Source organism: Podarcis melisellensis, assembly GCF_964234715.1.
Source record: "Podarcis melisellensis genome assembly, chromosome: 3".
Taxonomy (NCBI): domain Eukaryota; kingdom Metazoa; phylum Chordata; class Lepidosauria; order Squamata; family Lacertidae; genus Podarcis; species Podarcis melisellensis.
The window spans coordinates 21,959,412-21,975,751 of NC_138530.1; the positions used below are offsets into that span (position 1 = coordinate 21,959,412).

The window sequence follows — 16,340 nt, forward strand, 5'->3', positions numbered from 1 at the left end:
ACATTTAAATTTCTGTGATGTAGGTGGTATCTGAGGGGTGGCCTTAGGTTACACCCCTTCTGTGATAAAACAAAAAAAATTTCCTTCCAGTAGCACCTTAAAGACCAACTAAGTTAGTTCTTGGTATGAGCTCTCGTGTGCATGCACACTTCTTCAGATACCTTCTGTGATGTATGCATAATGTTTCTGGGGGTGGTCTTGATCTAGAGGATGGGAATTTCAAAAGTCTTTATAAGCCCTTGCACAGCATTTTTGGGGGTCCTCCTCCTCTCCTGCGTGTGAGGGGAGTACCCTGTTGCAACAGATCAATAAAGATCAGGCTTACTAGCTGCTTTGCTTCCCAATATTCTCTGGTTGGCCGCTGTTATTTTCTCCTACCAATAGGGAACCTATGTAAGGACTCTGTATAAGCTCTTGGATACCCCATAAGGGAAAAGGGCATATTTTTATTTACAACACTACAAAAGCGGAGAGTGCGATCTGTCTGTGGCAAAGGCCAGTCTGAGACATGATGGGAAAGATGACATATGAAACTGCCTTTTACTGGCTCAGACCACAGTGACTGGCAGTAGATCTCCAAGTAGATTCCAACCATTGAGCCTAGGGCCTTGCTTGATACAGTTCTACCACTATCTGTGGCCTGCCCTGAAATATCTTTCGTGCCCTAATATCCAGGCAGCAAGGCAATCTGCTACTGCTGGGAATTTTCAGATTCTCACTGGCCCTGAAGTGCCACTACGCATTGCAGCCAACTACCATTCAGCTAGACTTGAACCCCTAGTGAAGCATAGTGCAGGCCACTTGCAGAGGGTAGAATCTCCTTGAATTTTGAGGTGATCATAAGAAACAAGTAAGGAGCACAGGGAGAGGAAGAGATGTGGAATGTGGGAAGGATGGAAGTGTGGACAAAAGATTGAGAACTTGTAAAAATATATTGGCTCATGGAGGTTGGTTTTTTGTTTGGTTGTTGTTTTGTCCAGGAGGATATCCCTTTGGTGCTTGGCAAAACGCTGCCAGAAAGGGGTAACTAGAAACCAGGGCTTATCTCATAGGTTGGGTAAAAGGATTGATTAAATTTGTTTAGTCAAAGAGAATTCATCAAGCATATGTTTGAATTACAGCTCTGGGATTGGGTGGGTCAAAAATATCCCCAACCCCTTTTGAAGACAGTCTTCTATTTGATCTGTCTGTGGCTTCTATTTCCCATCCTTAGGATTTCATGTCCTCTGTTTGTGATATTCTTTTCGGAGCCCTGTTTCCTGGTTCGTCCCATCCAACCAGATTTACTGCACTGACTGTTTTGGGATTAATAGCTGAAACGTTTCCCGTATTAGAAGGTAAGCTGTCTTGAAAATGCGGTGGGGAAAGATTTTGTTAAATGTCTACGGTCAGATTATATTATAACTGAATACAGTGGCTTTTCCCCCCTCGGTTGCCACCTGCTTTTTCTAACAAAAAAATGGAACAGTAGTAGAAGGAGTAATAACATTTTGTTTCAGAAGAGAAGTACTCCAGTACTTGGAGAGTGCCGCAGTTCAAGTGCCATATGGCTCATTCGCTCCATGCTATTTATCTTGATGTGAATGGGTAAAGCTTGGTGTATTGGAGTATCTTTTCCCCTGGACCTTGTCTTGCCAAATGCAAGGTGGTTCTTTTTAAACTAGATTCAGAGGCAATACAAGACACAAATGAGTGAGAAGATTGAAGATTTCATTCTAAACAGCAAGCAATATATACATACCAAGCAAGCACCTCAATCTGCCCCTTGGAAGCCCTCGAAAAGCGGGGAAGCGATCCCCCAGGTAGCTTCAGTTTGCACGGCCCTGCTGCCATCTGTCCGTCCACGAGCTTCAAAGAACTCTGCCCCCAAACCATCTGATTTATAGCTAACTAGCCTGCTAGCCTACATGCCTTGCCCAACTAGCTATGTGCAGATTGTTCATTAGCTAGCCACCTCTTCCCATGCCATACGTTCTCCAAACAATGTCTAACATCAGAAAAGGTAAAGGTACCCAGCACTGTTCCTTCCTTCTGCAGATTAGGGCTTCAAAGGCTGTTCTCAGCTGTCAAAGAGCTGAACAAGAGAGGGGGAAGTAAACAGAGGCAGGAAGAATACCCATGTCAGACCACTATCTCCTCGAAATACAGTTATCTTCCCGACACCCCTTGGTCTACATGAGTGGTTACCTCTTCCACGCTTAGCAAATCTGTTCCTCCTTCCCTCTCTGAATAATAACTCAAACATATAACATACACACTAGCAAATCATGTACAGAATCCAGCAATATGGCATCCCTGCCATATTGTAATTTTTTTAAAAATTACAAGCATCAAGTACGACGTTGCATGTATATGTGTGTGTTTTCACTGTGTTCCCATTTAAATTCCACTCGATAAGCAGCTTAATCTGGGCCTGGTTTCTGCATGCACATTCACAAAAAGCTGCCTTACATGGAGTCAGGGCATTGGTCCATCTCATTCAGTATTGTCTACACTGATTGGCAAGAGCTCTCCAGGGTTTAATGCAGGGAACGTTTCCAGACCTACCTGGAGACTCCAGGGATTGAACCTAGGCCCTTCTGCAGGCCAAGCAGGTGCCCTACCATTGAGCCCAGGGCCCTTCCCTGAATGTTTGGTTGGAATGTAGTAAAAAAGCAACAACCATGCATTTCTCTGCATGGGGCGCACACACATTTTGTATTTATGTCTGTGAACCCGAATACAAAAAGTCAGGTGAAAATTGACAATACTGGGAAAGTTCCTGCATGGTGATGTTTGCTGCAAGTTGTAACGTGGGATGCCAGCCTGCCTCTTTTGACTGGTTTATTCATCTTGCCTGGCCTGTTTCCTGAGGAAACTTTCTGGCACAGCACTCCTTCCACCATGATGGCAATGATCACTTTAGGCTTCTCAATGCAGCAAGTAGCTCCAAAGGAAGAGCTCACCAGATGGGGAGGGAAATGCCACATAGTTCATTTTTTAAATCCTCCTATTGCACAGGCTCTTCATGTTACACTACCCTGTCTTCCCTTCTCTTCAGCCATACCAGGTCTCGTCTTTTTGTAAGAATGCAACCTGTCCTGTAAATTGAACCACAAACTCTCCTAAACTGTTTCCAATAAGTTGATGTTGAACTGTATGATTACTTCGTTTAATAATGCAATCAAGTGCTAAATATCTAAATGTAACAAAACAGAATACAACATTTTTCCTCTAAATATCTAAATGTAACAAAACAGAATACAACATTTTTCCTCTAAATATCTAAATGTAACAAAACAGAATACAACATTTTTCCTCTGTGACTTATAACAAAAACACCCTCTTTTGCATGTGTTCGTTGGGGATCCTTTGGAGCAGGCCAGAGCCAAGAACTGTTTCAGGTAGCTCAAGAGGTCAGCCTTCCTCGTCTTCAGACTCTACTCTACTGCTTTGCCAGCACTTTTGAGGAAATAAAGATCTTGGCATTTGATCTTCTGATGAAGCTTCATCTTGTCTTGCCTTGTTTTCAGGTATGGATAAAGTTTATAAAAACACCACATTCCAAATTCTGTAATCGTTTTGCTTGTTGAACGCTTAAATGTTGGGTGGAAGGCTACTTCAGAGCTTACAGCGAGAAATGAGTTTGTTTACCAGTCTCCAACCCTTAAAAAAATTTAATAAATCCTGTTGCATTGGAAAATGAGGGAGGGGACAAGCTTTTCATAGGTCAATACTAATGCATTGTTTGCCAACTAGTTTTCCTGGTGGACCAATTGGAAGCAGAATTAAAACAGGATGGGCCAGGACCCCATCCTGTTGCTCTTCCTCCTGTATGCCTTTTTTTTTTTTTGCCTCTGGGTTGGGAATTGAGTTAGGTATTGGGACCATTGAGGGACACGGGTGGCGCTGTGGTCTAAACCACAGAGCCTAGGGCTTGCCGATCAGAAGGTCGGCAGTTTGAATCCCCATGACGGGGTGAGCTCCCGTTGCTCGGTCCCTGCTCCTGCCAACCTAGCAGTTCAAAAGCAAGCAGTGCAAGTAGATAAACAGGTACCGCTCCGGCGGGAAGGTAAACAGCTTTTCTGTGTACTGCTCTGGTTTGCCAGAAGCGGCTTAGTCATGCTGGCCACATGACCCGGAAGCTGTACGCCAGCTCCCTCGGCCAGTAAAACGAGATGAGTGCCGCAACCTCAGAGTCGTCCGCAACTGGACTTAATGGTCTGGGGTCCCTTTACCTTTACCTATTGGGTCCATTAGTAGAAATCAGCAGTTTATATTTGGTCCTGAGATGACCCTGCCACGTATCTGAAGATTTTGGTACCGATATTTATTTTAGTGGTTCCTGGTGGCCAGTCTGAAAAGTCCTTTTTACACGAGATTTGTTTCTCCTCCTGCATAATAGCAACAATTCCCCGCCCCCAGAGTATATTTTAACAAGGGGTCTGGATTAGAACATAAATCAGTACAGTATTCAATAAACTTGCATTTAAATGTGTTGAACTTTTTACCTCAGGATCCTCAGCAACTGCAGTTGTTGTTTCAAGTAGCGATGCAGCTCAGCACAAGTACTAAGCCTTACGACTGTGTAACAGCTTCCTATTTGATGAACTTCTTAATACACCAGAAAGGCCTGCTGAAGACCTGCTTAAACAATCATCTGAACACATTTCAGCCAGATGAGGATAAGTCTAGTGATCCAGTGGAGGAGAACACTTTGGCTGGTCAGTATTGAGCAGAAGAGGAAGTTTTGTTCTCTCCAAAAGAAATCTCCTGTACATCTTTGAATGCTTTTGTTGTGACCATAGAAGTCAAAGAAAGACAAAGAACAGAAAGTAATATATTTTGAACTGGAAGTGCCCTAATATGGCTGATTTCAAAACCTGATAAATGGTTCCTACCATAATTGAAAGCTTGTCACTAGGTGTTTAGTCTTGTGGGATCAGTTTGTTCATATACACAGGGGCTGCATTCAGTGTTAGCTTCGCACTACAGAAAGCAGTTATGCTCATGCAAGGTAAAGCATGACCAATTTTTGGCTAATTTCAGTGTCTAATATAATAATAATAATAATAATAATAATTTATACCCTGCCCTCCCCGGCCAGAGCCAGGCTCAGGGTGGCTAACACCGTCCTGAGTAAAATTACAGTAAAACCATAATAGGAAAAGAAAAAAACTAATTTAAAATACAGGTTAAAATGCAATTTAAAATGCATCCTCATTTTAAAAGTAGCCCTTAGATCAAAACCATAAGAGGGGGGAAACATATGCTCCAGGCGGAACATAGTCTTTCAAGGCATGTAGTAGAACTACAATTGGTATCAATGGTATGTCATACCCTTTTAAAGGGACGTGGGTGGTGCTGTGGTATAAACCGCTGAGCCTCGTGGGCTTGCCGATTGGAAGGTCGGTGGTTCGAATCCTGTTGTTCTGTCCCACCTTCTGCCAACCTAGTAGTTTGAAAGCACACAAGTGCAAGTAGATAAATAGGTACTGCTGTGACAGGAAGGTAAACAGCGTTTCCATGCGCTCTGGCACTCATCACAGTGTCCCGTTTTGCCAGAAGCGGTTTAGTCACGCTGGCCACATGAGCCGGAAGGCTGTCTGTGGACAAACGCTGGCTCCCTCAGCCTGAAAGCGAGATGAGCCCTGCACCCCATAGTCGCCTTTGATTTGACTCAACCATCCTGGCGTCCTTTACATTTTATCCTGTTATCTTTTTGATCACATTCATTACCTTTTTGAAAATATTTTTAATGAATCAATTCCATTCCCACAGTGATTAAGAAGTTGCATGCTCCTTGCCTCAAATTATATCTGCCCTGCTCTTATGTCCTAACAGACAAAATGTTGCTCTTTAGTGTTGGCTATAGGAAAAACCTTCAAAATTATGTATTCCAGAGCGAATCTCGTGGAAGCCAGTGGGAAAGGTTGCATTGTGGCCCCAAAATGAATGTGTGTGTGTTCAGTCCCTCTTCCTGATCTTCTGTTTTCATGACCAACTTTTAAATTCAGAGGTGGCTCTCTCATGGCATCTAGTCTTCAACTGTCTGTTTATTATTAAAGAATTTGATTTTGTACAGAATACCATGACTATCACTTTGATCCCCCCCCCCTGTGTTTGTACTAATATATAGTTGTCAAAAGCTTGATGGTGAACCTTGAAGGAGAAATACGGCAAGCAGACAAGTCTTTACTTCAAGCGGCTACTTCATTTCCAATGTATGGCCGTGTACATTGTATAACAGCAGCTCTGCATCAGTTACCATTAAAGTGAGTAATACTGCCCCTGTGTGGTTATTAGGTTAGGGATTAAATAGCTTGTGTAGGAAGTATAAGGTGGGGTGTACCAGCCCTAACCTCTATTGTCCATGTACCTGCCAGCTCTAGCTTGGGGATGGATGGGGGTTGTAACCATGTTCTGCTAAAGGCACTTAGATAGCTCTCTGCAATCAGGAACATGGCAGGATCCTACCTCCTGCGTCTTCCTATCGGCAGAACTTCCTGATCTTTGTGTGCTTAGTGTGGAAGTCTGTGGGAAGGAAAAAAAATAGTTATAAAAAGGAGAATTCCTGGATGCCAAGTTTAGGGCAAGTTCTCTTTGGTGAGAGAACCTCTGCAGAGATATAAAATCACAAAATATGCACAAAAGTATGGAAATATAGGCCATTAGACCTTTAAAATATGTCCTTTTGGATTCTAAAGCTTCCCTATTCTGCTAGCATAGAAAAAGACTACAAGTAACCATGTTTACTTACAAACTCTCCAAAGGTCAGATTTATGTGCTTTTTCCATATACAGCATTCAGAAAAAGTTGCACGGGCAGTAAAACTTGGCTTAGTTACAGTGGCAAAAGTTCCTAAATTATTGGTATAGGAGCTCAAAAGTGGCTTGTATGAGCCATGCAGTCTGAGCTGCAGCAACTAGCTCAGACCTCTTTATGCATTGAGCTTCTCTAGTACAGTGTTTTTCAACCAATGTTGCCTGGTGTGCCGTGGGAAAAATTGAAAAATTCGAAAGATTTAAAAATAAAGTATTTTTAAATAAAGTATTTTATAATTTTTCATATTTCTGTTTACTTACTATTTCATAATAAAATAATTATAAAATACTTTCTTTGTGTTTATTTGATTCCTATTCAAGAGAATTACTTTATATATAGTCAATATAGGCACAGAGTTCATTTTTTTAACATTTTCTAATGGTGGTGTGCCTCGTGATTTTTTTCATGAAACAAGTGTGCCTTTGCCCAAAAAAGGTTGAAAAACACTGCTCTAGTAGACTGGAAAGCAACAGTAGGCTTGATCACCCATTTCCTCCCAAGGTAAGGGAAGTGGACATAGCTAAGCCTGTCAGAACAGCTTGCTTTATGGTATTAACCCCTTCATGCATCAGTTAGTCTTTTGCATGTTGGTTATAGGAGTCTGGGTATCCCATAGTCTGAAGGGGGTTTCTAACTGCATCCAGCAGAGCATGCTTAGAAACCTCCCCACAATCAGAAATTTTCGGAAGTCTATTCTAAGCTGCAGTATGGATTGTATGATTATAGTAAAGAAATAGGAAGCATTAAAAATTATCATAAAGTTAATGCTGTTACTTTGTCACAATGAAATGTTCACTTTGAATTACATGATTTTCTCTTCTTACAGTAATTTGACCCTGATTCCTGAATGGAAAGAGGTGGTGGCAAAGCTTATTCTGATGTCTTATGAGCTTTCTGCTGTAGTGTCTCCAGTAGTTCAGAGTTCATCACCAGAAGGTCTTATTCCAATGGATACTGACTTGGGTAACCCATGAATATTTCTAAAAATCATGGCATCTCTCGGTGCAGTAGTTTTATGTAGCTTGTTCTATACCAAAACTGTCTTCAGCCTTCTTGCTGGTTCCTGTTATTATCTCTCAATAGTGGGGTTCACTGTGCCATTTGGTTGTTCAGGACATAGAACTGAAAATATCTCCTGAAGAGAGGTCCACTCTGTGTTTTGGAAATATTGATGGATCAACTGTTGGTTGGAAAGTGTTCATTTTTAAGCCAACTTTCTCTGTTCTCCATAGACAGTTCAGAGCGCTTGCAGTTGATTCTGCGTGAAATACAACCACGTGATACGAACGATTATTTCAACGAAACAAAATTGTTCCAAGAGCGCTGCAGGCTAGACTGTACCAGTGAGGGAGCGGAAAACATTTGCACTGAAATTAGAGGTAATTTCAGGTGAACTCTGTGTGTGTGTGTGTGTGTGTGTGTGTGTTTTTGTGTACACATGCAAGGGAGAATGGTGGTGGTTGAGGTTAAGCATCTTTTTCGTGTCCCCATCTTTCTCTCTTTATGAACCAAAGTAGCTTATAAATGGCCTCTGTTAGAAAAGCCCCTGCCCGCTGGATTAACTCTGCTCCCTACTATTTTTGTCTGTTTTGGGAAATCCTTTTAAAAGTTGCTTTTCACATCAAAACCACTGGGTGGGGTAGTTGAATTTCACACACTTATAAATGGCCTCCGTTGGGACCTTCATTTCAAAACAAGTAAAATGCTGGGAATGTTGAGGTAAAAATCCATCTATGCCATATGAAGTTAATTTTTTAAAATTATTTCCCCTCCCTTTAATTCCTACAGTTTCATATTCATGCATGTAGTTTTTAATAGCAATAGATTGATTGGTTGAAAAAGAGATTGTTTCTCCTTTTTAAAAGTCTTTTAACTGAATATCTGCATTGTTAATACTTTGGGCCAATATACCTCCTGTAGCCAATCTTATTTGTGCGTCCCATTGGTGAGGTCTGACTTTACATCATATTTTATATATATACAATTTTTTAAAAATATATATATACTGCTCCATTATAGAAAACCTCAAAGTGATTATGACATATATTTGCTGATGTAGCAGTGATCTCTTCAGCTGCCCCCAAAAAACACACAGTGGTGTCCTGTCTATGTTAAACTTATTCCCACATTGTCTCGTTGCCCTGGTCCACTGAGAGGAAATGAAACGGGTAAAAAACAGGTGTGTATATGTTTTTTTAGATCTTGCCCTGCACATGGAAAAGGATGTTGCAGGAAACAGATAAACCTCTGTATCTAGTACCAGGGTTTTTGTGTGTGTGATGCTAAGCAGACTGTAAAACTGGTACAATGCTGATCACCTGTTCAGAGAAGGGACTGGCTTCAAGAAGCCAAGGAGATCTCTAATGTGAGGCCTGGGAGCCTAATCAACTGTTTGGCAAGAGAAGCTGAAGGTCTTCTGAGCAAGGACATGTCGCCTGCTTTTATTGTCTGAGATCCTACGTTATAGAGTCATAGAATTGTGAAATTGGAAAGGACCCTGAGGATCATCTATTCCAATGCCCTGCAGTTCAGAAATATGCAGCTGCCCCATAGGGGGATCGAACCTGCGACCTTGGCATTATTATTCATGACTTCTCTCGCTGTACTGACTTAGAACCTATAATAATAATAATTTATTATTTATACCCTGCCCATCTGGCTGAGTTTCCCCAGCCACTCTGGGCTCCCAATCAAGTGTTAAAAACAATACAGCATTAAATATTAAAAACTTCCCTAAACAGGGCTGCCTTCAGATGTCTTTTAAAAATAGGATAACTGCTTATTTCCTTGACACCTGAGGGGAGGGCGTTCCACAGGGCGGGCGCCACTACCGAGAAGGCCCTCTGTCTGGTTCCCTGTAACCTCACTTCTCGCATTGAGGGAACTGCCAGAAGGCCCTCGGCGCTGGATCTCAGTGTCCGGGCTGAACGATGGGGGTGGAGATGCTCCTTCAGGTATACAGGACCGAGGTTGTTTAGGGCTTTAAAGGTCAGCACCAACACTTTGAATTGTGCTTGGAAACGTACTGGGAGCCAATGCAGATCTCTTAGGACCGCTGTTATGTGGTCCCGGCGACCACTCCCAGTCAACAGTCTAGCTGCTGCATTGCAGTTTCCGGGTCACCTTCAAAGGTAGCCCCACACAGAGCTCATTGCAGTAGTCCAAGCGGGAGATAACTAGAGCATGCACCACTCTGGCAAGACAGTCTGCGGGCAGGTAGGGTCTCAGCCTGTGTAACCTAGACATAAAATGCCAGCAACGCATGCTGGTTGCAAATTCTGGCCTTGGGGAATCTAGTAACATAGGAAGCTGTCTCAGATTGACTCAGACCATTGGTCCATCAAGCTCAGTATTGCCTTGGCTTAAGTGGACACCAGTGGCCGTCCAGGGTTTCAGGCAGGAATTGTTTCCCTCCTTGCCTGTTTACTTTATTTAACAAAATGTATACACTGCTTACTAGAACGAAAGGCCTCTTAAGCGGTTTACAATAGGCATTGTAAAAACATTCCTTTAAAAAATAAATAACGTTGAAATATTTTTTTTTAATGTAATCCGTCATTTTAAAACAGTGGTATACTGAAATTGTGTGTCAAAATTTACCTGCTAAAATTGAATGCCTGGGTTGCCTTGCTGGAACAGAAGTTTTTAGCTGTCTCTACATATATCCATTATACTTATTTGTTTAAGATGAAGAACAGCAGACATGTGACGTAACAGCTCAGATGGTGCTGGTTTGTTGCTGGCGAAGTATGAAGGAAATATCATTACTTTTAGGCAAGTTGTGTCAGTTTCTGCCTTTACAGGCGCTTCCCAATTGTCCGGATGCACTGATAACAGTACAGCAGGTAAGACTATTTAATATTCTATGAATTTCCTTCCAGTAGCACCTTAAAGACCAACTAAGTTAGTTCTTGGTATGAGCTTCTGAAGAAGTGTGCATGCACACGAAAGCTCATACCAAGAACTAACTTAGTTGGTCTTTAAGGTGCTACTGGAAGGAAATTGACTATGGCAGACCAACACGGCTACCTATCTGTAACTAATATTCTATGGTTTGAAATCTTCTGTCCTTGGAACTGTATATGAAGTATTGGAACGAATTACTGTTGGCCTTTTGTCTATCACATCTTTCTTTTTATCCTGTCTTGCTGTTTTCCAAACAATGCTGACGTTTTATGGACAGACACATGGGCGGGGGCGAAAGGTGTTGGCTAGATGTTAACAGCAGCTGTGCTTACTTTAAATTTCAGATTCTTTTAATTGGTTCACTTCTTTATAATTTGGCATTGAGAAGTAGCTCAAAGGATTGTTTTAAGAGACAAAAATATTCAGGGAAGATTCGTGACTGCTTATACCAGGGAGGAATTTTGAATAAAACAGTGCTTTACCACTGCAAATTGTTTACTGATTTTCCATTTAGGCACATTTAATTATTGTTTACACTGATTACCAGTTACGATACAGTATTCTCATAGGTGAGCATTTTAGAAAGGGCACTTTCAAGTGTAATCTGAAGTTGCTATTCAGGCCATCCATACTTGGGGAGTCTTCCATTTATTTAATGGAGGAGGGGTAGTCATATATCTATCCATTAAAGATTGAGAATTCGTTTAACTGACTTCAGCTTCACTTCCACTTATATGTTTCTCATTTGGCAAACAGCAAGGTGAGAGCCGATGAAATTGCCATTTTAGTATAGCTTTTATGGTCTGTAATTTTCGACAGCAAACACATTGATGGATTGAGGGTATCGTGTTCCCCACAGGCTGGATGACAGAATTATGCCCATTCAGGGCTGCTTTTCTAACGCCCCCCTCCCTTTTTTAAAAACCTCACGGAGGCTAGCACACCATCTGGGACTGTTCAAGAGAACGGACTACAGTGTTTACAAGAAATTAGCTTACCACAAGTATTTCATTTGGAAATATTTTGGATTTATTAGATTTCTGGGTTTAATTGATGACCTTTTCCCTTTCCCATATGGTTTCAACCAGACCAGTTTCCATCTTGGCAGTCTGATATACACAACATGCTTTCCTCCTCTTCTGTCAGCCTTTCTCAGGAGGCTGGAGGTGGGGGGAACTGGGAGGTCAAATCCTGCTCCTGCAAAGGCATTGCCATTGTTTTAAACTTCAACCAGCTACTTGAAAGGGTACTGGTGACCAGCTGCTTAGTGTATCCCTTGCTTTTTGGCTATCCTATGCGCAGGGAAGTAGTGCTAATATTTTTATTTGCATGTTGTCTCCAGATGTTTTCATCTGGCTGAGAGCTCTGCTTGGACCTCTTACAAGGCCCAGGGAGTGTGGAGTCATCAACAATGTACCTCCACCATCGGAATGGTTCCCCAGCCCTGACTTATGGCATGATCGGGATCACGCCTGCCCTCCTTGTGTTTACACATTGAGGAAAGATGGCATGGGCGTGAGCTACTGGCTAACCAGCCCTCTAAAGTTTAAAAAGCAGCTTTTAACAACTAACACAATCAAGCAGTGCTAAGAGTTGCTGTCAGGAGAAACAGTGCAGTTGATTTACCTAAGTAAACTCGGGAGCAGACCATAGGTTTCAATGGGGCTATGTAAACAATTGCATTGGCTCTGTCTGCGATACCATTCTTCTTAGCTTGTCAAAAGTACTTGTGTGTAAAATCTTTGCAGTTTGCTTAAGAAAATCCAAACCGTTTTTCTAGGTGAAAGAGATTGGGGAGTATTTCAAGCATCACCTTCTGAAGTCAAGGCACAGAGGCGCGTTTGAGTTGGCGTACGCCGGTTTTGTAAAGCTCACTGAAGTACTCTCAAGGTAAACTGCACCAAAAGTCACTCTCTTCTGTAGCATTCAAGCTTTTGTGCAGGCAGGAAGTCACTTACGTGGATATGAACTTGCTTTTTCATGGAGTGTACCATAGTTTTAGCTCCTCCCTGCACACCCAAATATCATATTACCTAACCAAGACCTCAACATTTCCTTGGCTCTCTGTTCCTTGATATACCTGCTTTCTGGTAACTAAAACCAATCCAAAGCAGGTAGTCTTGCAGTACTTCCAAAATATTCTGAAGGGAAGAATGTGTTTCTCTTAATTCATGTTCGGAAACCTGTGGCCCTCCAGATGTTAGATTCCTAATCATTTGCCATTTTGTCTGAGGCTTATGGAAGTTGGGATCCAACAATTTCAGAGGACCACTGGTTCCCCATTCCATGTTCTGAGGTAATTTCATAAATGTGAAGCAGCTGTCCCTGCTTGAACATCTCCCTCACTCTGCCTACAGCGTATCTTACTTATTAAACCTTTCCACAAAAATACTCAAAAGACAGCTTACCAAAAAATGTGCAGGCCGTATAATACAAGAGCCACTAACTTTTAGCTTTCCAGATGTTTCTGAACTACATCTTTTATTGTCCTTGACTATTGGTTATGCGGGCAGTTGCGTGATTTAAATGCAGAAGGATGTTCTGGTGAGTGGCGAACCTATCCCTCAAGCAGTTTCTCTCTTCAGCTCCTTCCCCACACCCCAAAGCTGTTTTTCCTTCACTTCTGGTATTGGAGCATAAATGGGAGAAAAATGATACCTGATGTCAGGAGATGGACTACAGGGAGTGAAGCAATGGCGCTGAGCAGAGTTCATCATCCTTTGTCTGTGCCATTCTCCTAAGCCTGACAAATGTTTATGTTCAAGTAACTTCAGAAAAAACAAAACTGCTATCCAGCCTATTAAATGCTGAGATTTTGAGGAAACGTGGAATAAATTCTCTTCCCCACCCCCCACCCCTCTCCTTTTGAAAATGAGTAATACATTTACAGCTTTCAGAAAAAAGAAAAAAGTTTTGCTTGGAAATTCTCGCTGCTTTTCATTGGCTGATGTATAAATCTGATAATTTATAAAGGTGTACAAAGGCCGACTTACACCCGCTATGATGAATCGTATTTTTCCATTTCATTTTAATTAGTTCTCCCACATAAGAACTAAGCAAAGTCAACTTCATTTGGGTGCAGTCCACGCTGTCAGGGCTGAGCCATTGGCCACTGTCGGAAGGGAGTGAGGAGTTGGGCTGGGGAATCAGAGGAAAGGAGCTAGCCAGGAATCGGAGCCAAAGAACATAGAAGCACACCAGAGCCAGGAAAACTTGTTGCTCGGGCAAAGTCCCATCTCAAACAGGAAGCCTTCTATAGCGCTTCCTGTCTTGTGGGACCTAGTGGAGAACTTGGATGGGTATGGTCAGCCCAGAATCTGAGAACTCTTCAGAGCTGTATGTCCATTTCTCCAGTGATCACCTGAGGCAGTTGCACTCATAGCCTAGGGTTTTTTGCCTGTTAGCCATAGCATGCATTAACTCTTGTACGCCTCATGTTGACATTATAATGACTACTGTATTTTTTGCTCTCTAAGACTCACTTTTTCCCTCCTAAATAGTAAGGGGAAATGTGTGTGCGTCTTATGGAGCGAATGCAGGCTGTGCAGCTATCCCAGAAGCCAGAACAGCAAGAGGGATTGCTGCTTTCACTGCGCAGCGATCCCTTTTGCTGTTCTGGCTTCTGAGATTCAGAATATTTTTTTTCTTGTTTTCCTCCTCCAAAAACTAGGTGCGTCTTGTGGTCTGGTGCGTCTTACAGAGCGAAAAATACGGTACATTAGGGGAATAATTTCCTGGGTTGCTTTTATCTTCATAATAATGATTTATTATTTATACCCCACCCATCTAGCTGGGTTTCCCCAGCCACTCTGGGCGGCTCCCAACAGAATATTAAAAACACGATAAAACATTAAAAACTTCCCTAAACAGGGGAAGAATGTCTTCTAAAAGACAGATAGTTTTTTATTTTCTTGACATCTGATGGGAGGGCGTTCCACAGGGCGGGTGCCACTACCGAGAAGGCCCTCTGCCTGGTTCCCTGTAACCTCATTACACGCAGTGAGGAAGCCAGCAGAAGGTCCTTGGTGCCGGACCTCAGTGTCCGGGGAGAATGATGGGTGTGGAGATGCTCTTTCAGGTATACTGGGCTGAGGCCGTTTAGGGCTTTAAACAGGCATAGGCAAACTCCGGCCCTCCAGATGTTTTGGGACTACAATTCCCATCATCCCTGACCACTGGTCCTGTTAGCTAGGGATGATGGGAATTGTAGTCCCAAACATCTGGAGGGCCGGAGTTTGCCTATGCCTGGCTTTACATCTTGAGGTAGGAAATCTTGAGATAGGAAACATGATTCACTAGTTTTTAAACCACCAGTCATACTGTGAACAAATGCTTCCTTGGACATTAAAAGGCGTTGTGGGATTTCTATATACAATGCTGGTCTCTTGCAGCAACTAAGATTTTATGAGCTGGTGTTTCAGATTTCATCCCCTCTGTGAGTGTGAACATCTGTCCATCAGTTTCACATGCGCACCCGCCCCCAAGCAATATTGGAATAATGCTATAGATAATACTGGTATCTTATGTGGTTGTGGCAAGAGAGAAGATGCAAAAATGGCTGAGTGCTGAACACTTAACTACTGTTACTAGCAAAAATTGAGGCGACCTACCATAGAGGCCTTCTAGAAGAATATACTGTTTGGGTTGTATCCGACTGAGCCGTGTTCATAGACCCAGTGAAATAAATAGGATTGATCCTGACCATTGATTTCAGTGGGTTATGACTTAAGTTGGATGCAATCCTTTATTTTCTTCAATTATTATTGTATTATTTGTAAAGATAACACATGAGGATACTTGTTGCCCGTGACTGAATTTATGTCTGAAATAATATCCTATTGAGAAGCCTACCAGTTTTGCTCATTGATGAATAACATTGTACATTCTGTTTTATACTGTATGCCCACAGATAAAGTGCCATTTTAATTACATTGCAAAATTAGGTTACCTTTAGCACGTTGTCGGTTTATTTGGGGGGGGGGGAGTGTACATTTGTGTGGCAAAAGGTACAGATTATGTGGGACATTTATTGTATTCTCTGAAAATGCCTGGAGTCGCTTCTCCGCCTGCACAGGAGATTGTTTAAACTGGCAAGAGGAAAAGTAAATCAGAGAAAACCACAAAAGCCATTTGCTGAATTAGAACCAGAGCAACTTACACATTGGCGAGCTGTGTGATGTTTTAATTAGAGGTTTTGGAGATTAAGTATGATAAAAATTAGTCGCTTGTTCCATCTGATAGAGATCAGGAGTCAGCATGGGCAAAGACATGCTTGAGTTAGTGACTGCCATTGCAATGTTGTAAAGCTCTTTCCCCTCACTTGCCACTTGCTTCTCATGGAAACAACTTTTCAGCCTTCCCAGAGGGTTGTGCTATTGCCAAGTCAAAGGGAGTAGCCTCTTCCATTTTCAAAGTCAACAGTTCTTACTTGTTTTTACTACTTCGGGACTACCAGAGTTTTGCTTGCACAAAAATGTGGGAGCTGCAGCGGGTGACCTGAAAGGCTTGTATTACTTCTGGCATCATCAAAGCAGCACAACGTCGTGGTGCTAAGGATTTGTCAGATTGCATTTCTGTATATTTTTCCTCTTTCTGCTAGTCCCAGCAGGAGGGAGCTTCATGTTTGTTCA

At 42.2% G+C, this 16,340-nt stretch overlaps 1 protein-coding gene across 4 annotated transcripts in view; it reads left to right on the forward strand.

The window, feature by feature from the left end:
* The window catches only part of THADA (THADA armadillo repeat containing), a 153,453-nt gene that overhangs the window by 21,442 nt on the left and 115,671 nt on the right, over nt 1-16,340 (forward strand). For all 4 annotated transcript variants that reach the window (XM_081903640.1, XM_081903637.1, XM_081903638.1 and 1 more), the window contains exons 15-22: nt 1,214-1,337; nt 3,361-3,512; nt 4,496-4,703; nt 6,119-6,254; nt 7,631-7,767; nt 8,037-8,183; nt 10,492-10,649; nt 12,491-12,600. In XM_081903640.1, the coding sequence (XP_081759766.1) occupies nt 1,214-1,337; nt 3,361-3,512; nt 4,496-4,703; nt 6,119-6,254; nt 7,631-7,767; nt 8,037-8,183; nt 10,492-10,649; nt 12,491-12,600 (1,172 nt within the window). The remainder of the gene's footprint in view (nt 1-1,213; nt 1,338-3,360; nt 3,513-4,495; nt 4,704-6,118; nt 6,255-7,630; nt 7,768-8,036; nt 8,184-10,491; nt 10,650-12,490; nt 12,601-16,340) is intronic.